A 9,927-nucleotide genomic window follows, 5' to 3' on the forward strand; every position below is an offset into this window, starting at 1 on the left:
TGACCGTCCACGGACGCCACTGAACCCCCAACCGTCCCGCCTAGTCGTACGCCTCCTCCGCCGAACGGCGCACGAGACGCTTAACCTTCTTCTTGTATCCTGATGTCAGGTTATGATAACGCTATTAGCTCACCATCGTAGTCCTCGCGCACTTGCTTCGCAGCGTCGACGTTGGCAGGCGAATTGAGGTCCGGCACGTCGGCAGAGAGCAGAGAGATGACCGAGATGAGCTTAAGTCAGCAGGCTTGTGGGCATGTAGCTGCAACTCACAACACTCTCAACAGTGTGGACTGGGAGCCATCGCTCGCTCGCGTCCTCGTATCCCCACTCGTCCTCGCCTGGTGCATGCTGTGGTCAGGCAGCGTCACACACAATAACTCACCAGGATAGACACACAAACCTCGCCCTTACGGCCCCCACCGCTGTAGACATTCGGGTGCCACATCTCGGTGTCGAAGATCATCTTGGGCGGGAGGATCGGGTATTCCTGCGGCGGTCAACTCATAACATTCTTAGGCTGCTGCAGCGGCAAGCATACTCACAGGAGGGAATATAAGGCGAGCCTTGAGGATTGCACCCTCGTACAGCGTATCGGTAGGGCTGCGAGGAGGAAGGTCGAGGAAGGCGGGAAGGAAGCAGGTGAAGGTTGGGGGAAGGGTGAAGGAGTGTGACGTGAGGCGAGCGGCGTATCGCGTCGTGGGCAATGACGACAGAAGAGAATGTGTGATGCCCAAGCCGTATCGGTGGAAGTCGCGTCAGCACCATCCCAACATCAGGTAGCGTGCTCGTGCGCTGTGCACTGCGCACCGACTCACCCCATGATGACGATGGACCACTCGAGTATGTTGTCGTCGTCAACGAGACCGGCGCTGAATCCGTCCACGGGGTTCCTCTGGAGGTCTGGGGTTAGCATCGAGTCCATGACAGGTTACAATGCGACGCGAGGCTATGACGGCATGCGACCACCACATAGCTGGGGAAGGCACAACTGGTTCAAGGCGCAGCCTGCCCACACTGACGTGTATCCTGTCCCCCCTCTCCTAGCTACCGGATATAACACCCGAGGGAAGACTTACCACGCAGCTGCCTGCGGAGAAGGAGAGAGCAGTTGGCGGTGTTAGACACCGGCGTGCCGGTGCCAGTGCCGGGCCGAGAGGAAGGATATGGCGGAGTGGCCGTGCCAGTAGAGGGTCGCGTTGGGGGCATCGTGAAAGATGTCGGCGTGTTGAGAAGACTAGGAGGAAGATGTTCAAGTCGATTGATTGAATGAGTGATGGTGAGATAGCACACTGGGATGACGAAGTGGACACGGACCACTCCGAGTGATGGGGAGGGACCAAATAACTACCTCACCTTATTAATAAGATTAGGCTCATGGCCTAATACGTCTCCAGACTCCACATCGCGTGGTCATCTCTCCCACGGCATTCCGTGCCTGGATGAGATTTCTGAAGTGGAGATGTTCGCAACAACATCCACCACTGTAGCAACCACACACCATGTCGGCGCCAGCCAAGATCGCCAAGCTCGAGAAGACGCTCATCGAGAAGCCGGCCGACCCGAACCCCCTCCTCCCTCTCCTTGCGGCGACTCGGCATGCCGACCCGGCGGTCGCGCACAAGGCTGCGTGGGCGGCGTACCGAGTCTTCGGCGCGCAGCTCGCCGCAGGGAGGGTGGGCGGCATCACTGGCGAGAAGGGACCAGCAGCGGAGGCGAAGGATGCGAAGGGATGGATCCGGGACCGGCTGCTCGACTTTATCGGCATCCTTGGCGGGATGCTGTGCGACTCGGAGGCGGCGTTGAGGGTAAGCTATGGCGTGAACGAGCTGACAGCAGATGTCGGCATTGCAGCTCCTTTTCGGCCTGTTGCCGCCAGTGAGCGCGGCCGCGCGCGTGCCACTGCACATCCCCTACTTCCGCATGATTGTGCGCGCTCTTCTCGTCCCCCAGCCGAGCCAGCGCGGCTCTGTTAAGGGCAAAATCGATGCCTCGACGCAGGAGAACGACGCGCGCGAGCTCGCGGCCGACGTGGTCGAGAAGGTGGTAGAGGAGTACTGGGCCGCATATGACGACCTGCGCCTCTTCTTCTTCCGTGAGGTGGCTTCCCTCGTGGCCGCCGATGAGGTTGAGGTGGACGCTGTGATGGCGCAGCTTGCACCGCTCACCAACCTCCCCAAGGCGCAGGCGGACATCAACGCGTTCTTCGTACCGGGCCTCGAGACGGCGCCGGAGGACAGCGAGAAGAAGAGCAAGAAGGCCAAGACGGGCAAGGGCAAGAAGGGGAAGAAGGAGCTTGACGCTCTCCCGGAGTGGATGGAGACGTACGACTCGGCGTCCTCGGACGACGAGGAGGTTGGCGGGAAGCGCAAGCGCGCGTCAGCCCTCGGTACAGCTGCAGCGGTACACAGCCTCGCGGCGCACACGAATGCGTACACATCTGCCTGGGAGGGCGTGCTCTCCCGGCCCCTCAGTGAGGCGTGGACACGTCGCGTCCTGGCGAGTCTGCACGGCGAGCGCGGCGTGCTCTCCCACTGGGCGCCGGCACGGCGTGTGCGTCTCGCCGACTGGCTCGGTGGCACGGTCGACGGCGGCGGCGCGCACGCCCTACTTGCCATGAACGGCCTGTTTGTGCTCATGACCCTGTACAATCTCGACTACCCGCGCTTCTACGAGCGGCTGTATGCCCTTCTCGACGGCGAGGTGCTGCACGCACGCTACCGTGCGCGCTTCTTCCGCCTGCTCGATACGTTCCTGCGCTCGCCAATGCTCGGAGCGGCGCTCGTGGCGGCGTTCATCAAGCGCCTCGCACGGCTTGCTCTCTCCGCACCACCCGCCGGTGCAATCCTGGTGATCCCGTTCGTGTATAACCTCTTCAAGCGGCATCCAGGGACCATGCCCATGCTCCACCGGCTGCCAGACGACATGGAGAGCGACCCGTACGACGAGAATGAGCCCGTTCCTGGCAAGTCTAAGGCGATCGACAGCTCTGTGTGGGAACTTGCGGCGCTCAAGAGCCATTACCTCGCTAGCGTGGGGACAATGGCTAAGATCTTCAGCGAACAGTTCACAAAGCCAGAGTTCAACCTTGAAGATTTCCTCGACCACGGATACGGCACTGTGAGTGACTCACCCACCGTACGCTGACCCTAGCTCTTCGAGACAGAAACTAAGCGGCGCATCAAGAACGCTCCGGCACTCAGTGTACAGCTCGAGCTGGGACAGCCGGCCGATATTGCGCCGTTGTTCCCTTCGGCAGGACAGGAGGGCGAGCGCGATGGGGTCAGCGAGCTCTGGGCCTTTTAGGCGAATCGTGGGATGTGTCGGTGTTCTAGAGAGACATGTACGAGTTCATGGCGCTTCGAGAGCTGCGGCATCATGGCGTATTTTGAATGGTGGTTGCATGGGCGTTACGCTTGCCTACAAAAGAGAAGAGAGCGAAGCGAAGTGTATTATGGGAGCAAAAGTGCTCGTCGAAGTTATGCGCAACGCCCACTCTCCTCCACTACTGAACGTCAAATTCTTACACGTCACGTCTTCATCTCCACACTCGCCTCCTCCTCACAGGTCTCCTCCTCACAGGTTACTCTTCACATGCGCATCACATGCGCCCTCCCCGGCCGCGAGGATGGCCGCGGCCCCGGAAACCGTACCCACGGTCGAAACCGCCGCCTCGAGGAGGATATGGTCGAGGGCCACCGAAACCTCCACGCATGCTGTTAACAGGGGAGACTGGTGCCCCTCCGGCGTTGGCACCTGTTCCAGGGCCATGCGTAGAGCTACCGCCCCACGCCCCACGCGGTCCTGTAGGCGCGTGACGAGGGCCGGTTGGAGGCGCACGAGGCCCGTGGTGGGGCGGCCCGTCACGCACTGGCAGTGCAGGTGGGATGTCGGGCAAACCTTGGAACTTGCCCGGCGGTGTCTGAAGCGGAAGCGGTTGCCGCACCGGGCTCATCTGCGGGAACTCATTGTCTGGCTGACGCGGTTGGAACGCCAGAGGTGGTGGCAAGGGTTCGCGTGATGACTCGTCCACTGACCCCCGTGGAACGAAGTTGGGGCTCGGCCGAGGAACGAAGGCGGGTGTGTTGGCGAGGTGCACACCTGCCGCAGGCTGGACGTTGAAGTAGTCCGGGCGCGAAGCTTCGGAACGTGGGACGAACGCCGACGTGCGGCCAACATCTCCCGCGGCACTGGGACCTCCGGGAGTAAACGGCGTGCCTACCGGCGTCGAGTTGGTGCTCCGCGCAGAAGGCAGGTGCTCAAGGAAGTTGAGGCGTGCAGGTTGCGTTGGCAGTGCGGCAGCACCGGTTGGCAACACCGTGTCCGCAGCCTTCTCCTCCGTCGGCTCTTCCTTCACAGCAGTCTCCTCGTCATCTTTAGGCTCCGGCGACTTCTCCTTCTTGCGAATCTTGTGGCTCGCCAGGTAGTCTTTGAGTGAGACCTTCTTAGGAGGCGCTGTAGGGGTATCCTCCTTGGGCTCCTTGGGCGGAGAAGACGCTTCCTTCGGAGCTGTAGGCGTCTCAGAGGGCGCAGGGGTTGACTCTTTGGGCGCGGGCTCCTCTGGCTCGGGCGTCGACTCCTTTGGCTCCGGTGTTGGCTCCTTCGCGATCGGCGACGACTGCTTGAGTGGCTCCGGGGAGACCTGCTTGGCTTCTCTTGGCGGCTTCGATGTAACCGAAGGTTCCTTGACTATGGCGGGTACGGAGGGCGGCGGTGAGGCCTTGTGCGAAGGCTCAGTCGACTCCGTCTTCACCGTCACCGACTTCGGGCTGTGATCTTCGTCCTCGCTGTCCTTTACCACCTTGTTGCGGCGTCCACGATCACCCACTGGCTTGCGAGACGGCTTCCGTGCAGGCGTGTCGTCCTCGTCATCCGGCTCGCTCCCTGTAGCCTTCGAGACCTTCGGTCGCTTGGCAGACTTGGAAGACTTGGGCTTCTGCGGCGACCGGTGCACCTTCGTTGCTGGTTTTGGTGTCGCACGATCATCATCGGACCCCTCCTCGTCACTAGATCGGATGATTTTGCGGCGCGGGATGGCTTTGGAAGCGCGCCGCTCAGACGAGCCCGAAGCCTTCTTGGACTTGTTTTTGCGTTGAACAGTAACAGGCGACAGAACTCGACGGCGGTTAGACGGCGCAGGCTTGGTAGGAGACGATGTCTCGCCATCAGACTCCAAGGCCATCGTCGCGGTCGTAGCGTTCGAAACATACCCATCATCAATCTCCTCCTCGCCCTCCTCATGTCGCTCTTGCCTAGCGTGCCTATCGGGAGGGATGGACGAGAGAGCGGACGATGGGGGAGCGAAAGTGGACGGCTGCGGTTCGTCCGGCGTCCGTGGTGCCTCCCCCATGTCGACGTCTTCCTTGGTCTCTTTCGAGAGCACCTCCGTTGCAGTCACAGTTCCAGCTGGGATAGCAGGTCCCATGGGCTCGGGAGCGGTTGCTGGCTTGACGTCTTCCTCGTGGAGCTCTGTCTTGGCAACCTCGTCAACGTCCATGGCGCCGTCGGTGAGCGCTGGCAGAGCGTCTGCTTCAGCCGGTATGACAGGCGATCCTGTCTGCTTGGCCGTCTCACAGATCGTCGTCGCAGTAGAGTCCTCCGCCAACGGATCAGGCTCCACGTCCATGAGCTCCACGTCATCATCGCCCGCCTGCTCCTCGTCTGCAGGAGCCTCGTCTTCTGGAGCGTTGGATGGCGCGCGTTCGGAAGACGGCCGAGACCGTTCCTTGGCGTCTGCGTCGTCGTCGCCATCGATGGTCTTGGTCGGGCCGGCGCGCCAGAGTTCCCACTCGCCTGCGTTCCGGAACCGCTTGGCTTTGGCGTATGCGTCCATTTCCTCAATCTCGCGCTTACGCCAGCCACGCACAGCCCCAACAAGCTCACCGAGATCAATGCGCTTACGAGCACGCGCCCCGCTCACACCATGAAAAGTCTGCCCCATCACCTGTCTGCGCATCTGCGCGAAAGCACAGTCGGTGTTAACGGTGCAAGCGCACGACTGGAATGTGCTGAAGATATTGGTCAGGATGGCGTCGAACTTGGTCGTCAGAAGCGTGACTGTCTCCGAGTCGATGTTGACTGGAGGTTTGTTGGCCGACTTGGTGAGCGTCGAGTCGATGACAGCACGGAGAGTGTGGACGACATGCTGGTCATCCCACTCCCAGCCCAGGACGATCTCCTCGTTCTTGGAGAGCTCGCGCGCGGCGAAGATACCGAAATGCAGCTTCTGCGTTGATGTGTCGGAAGTCTTGAAGAAGACGGGACGGATGACGGCGTTGGGGTGGCAGCCGCTCCGAACAAAGCGCATCTCGTTGCCGTATGACCGCGCATCAAGCATGAGATTGACTGGAGGACCGACGGAATGGACGTAGGGCTTGGGGATCCCAAGCGCAGAGTACTGGTTGATGGGGTCCTTGCGATAGGTTGCTGCGTCGAGGACCTCGCAGCGGTACTCTCCAAGGAAGGAGCCGGCTGAGAGCCCGTCTGTGACGAAGACACCGTAAATCGTAGGGCGAGCGTAGATGTTCTGACTGGGTTCGATGTACTTGAGAGGTAAGTAGCAGCTCGCACTTCCAGGGTCGTCCACTGGTCGCAGGTATGTCGGCGCCGCAAGGCTCTCGAGGTCCGCGCCAATGAGGTACACAGGAGGCAATGGAGGCGCAAGGACGTTGAAGTCGGCGCCGTCCACCCCAATGTCTGGCGACTGCCTCATGTCACCCGTCTCCGTTGGGGACGGTAACCCAGACTCGTGATATGAAGGCTTGCTCAGGCGTGGCTCCTCGTCCCCATCCACCCATTCTTGCCGCAGCTTGGCAATAGCGCGACTGGCCCGGATGCCTCGGACAAGGTTCTCCTTGAGAGGTGTGTACTCTAGCTCCCAAGGCTGAACGCGAAAGTAGTCGTCCTCGTCGCCATCTCTCCCCGGCTGTGCAGAGTCCTTGGAGCGTGGCTTGGTAGGGTTGGGCTTGCGCCTTGGCTTTGCTGGTGGCGCCATCGGATCTCGAGAGTCGTCTGTCGCTTCGCCAGCAGCCTCCGGCTTACTGCTACCGCTTTCGACGCGCGGTCGCTTCGCCTTTGGCCGTTTCTTGTTGGGCTCAGCAGGTTCGCCTTGGGGAACGATCCGTCCTCGTGTGCGGAGCTGCAGCTCTCTTGCAGCACCGGCGTCGAAAGGACGGGGATCACACTTCTCGCAGTAGTACACCTCGGGAAGGTTGTTGCCGTTGGGATATCCAAAACACTTGGCGTGCTGCCAGGCGTAACACCCTTCGCACTGGACAGTGAAGCCGTCGTCGTCCTCGATACCGCAGATGCAACGAATGCGCGCGTTGTCCTCACCCATGTGATGGGCTGGGGTCGCGCCAGGCTCAGTTGACGAGTGCCGAGAAGGACCGGCTACGGCATTGTTGCTGCTCGTCTTCCGTTTCCTCTTCGGTTTGGTAGCATTTGTGCTCGTCGAGGTTTCTGGACTGGGTGCAGCGGGCGTTGGGAGGCCGATAGGGGAGGATGGAACAAGGGATGGTGGTGGTGGGGGTTCACGGGGGAGCGTGGCAGGGGAATCGTGGGGAGGGGTGTGGGGGTAGAGCGCTTCTTCCTTCAAGGCCGGAGGTGGCAGAGGCTCATGGACAGCGGAGAAGTTGAGCAGCAACGCTGCTGCCTCCTCTGACGGTGCTGAGCCAGGTGGTGATCGCCGGGGTCGTACAGTGGGTGGGGTTGAGTAAGAGTCTTCCCTCTCACTGTCGATCGTGTCTCTTGCGGACGACACTTCGCCGTACGCTCGAGCCACTGGGCCGTTGAGTGCGGGAGAAGGCTCGCCTCGAGCGGCAGACGTTCCTCCCACACGCTCCAACGGCGCCATCTCTATGCCATGACTGACATGGCCCAGTTCAGATACCATGGGATTGGCGTGTTGCTTGATTACAGAATCGGCAATTGGTGCTGGCGGTGGCGGCAGACGACCCGTTCCACCATCTGGGACCATGACGAGGACGTCGCCGCGGTTCATTCAACAACACCACAGTGGGCGTCCACACGTCGGTCTAGTGGAGTCGAGGATTAGTAAGCGGTCGTACACCCTCGACAAGGCGCCCAATGGTCGGGTGAGGGTGCGAGGAAGGGTCGATGAAAAATGGATGAGAGACGAATGGGGAATGGGAGACCGCGTCGACCGCTGGCTGTGAACAGTTGACGGTCAGATTGCCTACGTGTCGAGGCTGAGTGACGAGTCGATGGGATAGGGTGAGAGGGCGGTGTTGAGTGGGCCGCAGATCACACAATGGACAGCAAGGGGAAAGGATGGGCTGGGATGGAGGAGAGTCGACGGCGACCACACGACGAGTTTGACCACTTAAGGAGACTCGTTCACCGTCAATGTGAGGCAGATAGATCAACAGCAAGCGTGTGGATTGCGTGCCAGATGGAATATGTGGGAATGTGAATAGGTCGTGGAAGGCGGGAAGTCGGGACAGGCGTCGCGCAGAGGCGTGAGGAGGATTATAGGCAGGAGCGGGCGCGGAGCGATGGCGACATGAGAGGAATGGGAGGAGGGGGATACCGCTGATGGATGATGGCGCGGGGTTTTTGATGGCGATGGCGACGCGGCTTGTTGAGCATCAAGTGGTCGAGTTGTTGTCGACGATATTGAGGGCCCAGCAGTGGTTTGTGTGTGTATGGATACGAGGAGATGGAGTAAAGGGATAGTGGGTGAAGTTGAGAGTGAGGGATGTTGACCAACCTAGGTAGAGCAACCGCGACGTTGAACCTTCAAGGGAAATTGGTCGAAAGGGAAAAACCCTCTGGCAGAGCTGCAAGAGCTGGCAGGGCTGGCCCAGCTGGCAGCTCGAACAGCGGACGCAGAATTCGCGGACTAAAACTGCCTTCCTTCCCCGCCTAAGGCGCCCCCACCCCTCGACAACCACCTCACGCCACCCACCAAACAGCCCAAACAGCTCACCCTTGGATATCTCGATGCATCGCTAGCCTTGCGACTGCCAACATCCTTGACTCACACACTTCCATGAAGGTCATGCCTTCGTCGAGGGAGCTGGCTCATCCGCTTGATGTCTGTTGGGTGAGATGGGGGGGTTGAAAAGTCGGGTGGTTGTATGGACCCGACAGTGAGGCAAAGCAGAGGATGCAGACAGTGGCAGAGTGGGTGGATGGTCCTGTTGCTCGAATCGCAAAATGAGCCACAGGCTGACTAGGTTGGCTTGGCTGGCTATGCTGGGGGATGGAATGGTGAATGATGCAAGGTTGACAGAGGGTGTGGCAATTTCATGACAAAGATCCACAACGACACTCGGGCCCTTGAGCCCTTGCCCGCTTACCCTCTTTTGCTCCCTCTTGCCTTCTTTGGCCCTAAGAGAGCACGCATATTTGTATATGTCAAACACTTAAACGGGCAGAGGGTGCGAATGTGAGCACTGTGAGATGACAGCATATGACAGAGGATGCGAGAGGATCGAGTGTAAGGGAAAAACGAATCAAGTCTGTGACTGGCATTATCCAAAGCACAGTAGCAGAGGACTTTAGTTCAGTTGGGACAGGGTAAAGGGACGAGGGACCAAGGGAGTAAGGGGAAGGCACACCAAAGATGGATACCCACATGACCCCAAGGCAGAATCGAACTCATGACGACTCAACAAACCCAATTATCCAATCATATTTCAAATTCAATTTCCTCTTTTGCAAATTGACGGAAATCGCTTTGCCACCCAAACGTAGGAGGTCAAGATAAACAATTCACATGGAGCCCACGTGAAATTTAGGCGTCCCATGATCAAGGCATGCCAAAGAAGCGTCAAAGGCGCCCTTACGGATCGTCACTACAGACCGCGATTTATCCAAGTACGAATTCAATCAAGCAGGCTCGACAACATCAATCCATCTCATACCACACCCACTCTCGTCTCCCCCCCGCCAACCTCTTCTCTT

The 9,927-nt window shown here is 59.7% G+C and overlaps 3 protein-coding genes across 3 annotated transcripts; 1 reads left to right on the forward strand and 2 right to left on the reverse strand.

Moving 5' to 3' along the window:
- Positions 1 to 40: 40 nt before the first annotated feature.
- Positions 41 to 1,206, reverse strand: ubc15 (uncharacterized protein; the record flags this gene model as incomplete). Its single annotated transcript, XM_060603469.1, has 7 exons — positions 41 to 99; positions 134 to 230; positions 271 to 348; positions 383 to 487; positions 543 to 600; positions 816 to 900; positions 1,077 to 1,206. The coding sequence occupies 7 exons, from the start codon at positions 1,204 to 1,206 to the stop codon at positions 41 to 43; spliced, it is 612 nt and encodes a 203-aa protein (XP_060459759.1).
- A 293-nt stretch (positions 1,207 to 1,499) lies between these two features.
- Positions 1,500 to 3,303, forward strand: NOC4 (uncharacterized protein; the record flags this gene model as incomplete). Its single annotated transcript, XM_060603470.1, has 3 exons — positions 1,500 to 1,805; positions 1,837 to 3,117; positions 3,151 to 3,303. 3 exons carry the CDS (start codon positions 1,500 to 1,502, stop codon positions 3,301 to 3,303), a joined length of 1,740 nt encoding a protein of 579 aa, XP_060459760.1.
- A 295-nt stretch (positions 3,304 to 3,598) lies between these two features.
- On the reverse strand, positions 3,599 to 7,975 carry SET3 (uncharacterized protein; the record flags this gene model as incomplete). Its single annotated transcript, XM_060603471.1, has 1 exon — positions 3,599 to 7,975. The coding sequence occupies one exon, from the start codon at positions 7,973 to 7,975 to the stop codon at positions 3,599 to 3,601; it is 4,377 nt and encodes a 1,458-aa protein (XP_060459761.1).
- Between the last annotated feature and the right edge of the window lie 1,952 nt (positions 7,976 to 9,927).

This window comes from Cutaneotrichosporon cavernicola (genome assembly GCF_030864355.1).
Source record: "Cutaneotrichosporon cavernicola HIS019 DNA, chromosome: 7a".
NCBI classification, from domain to species: domain Eukaryota; kingdom Fungi; phylum Basidiomycota; class Tremellomycetes; order Trichosporonales; family Trichosporonaceae; genus Cutaneotrichosporon; species Cutaneotrichosporon cavernicola.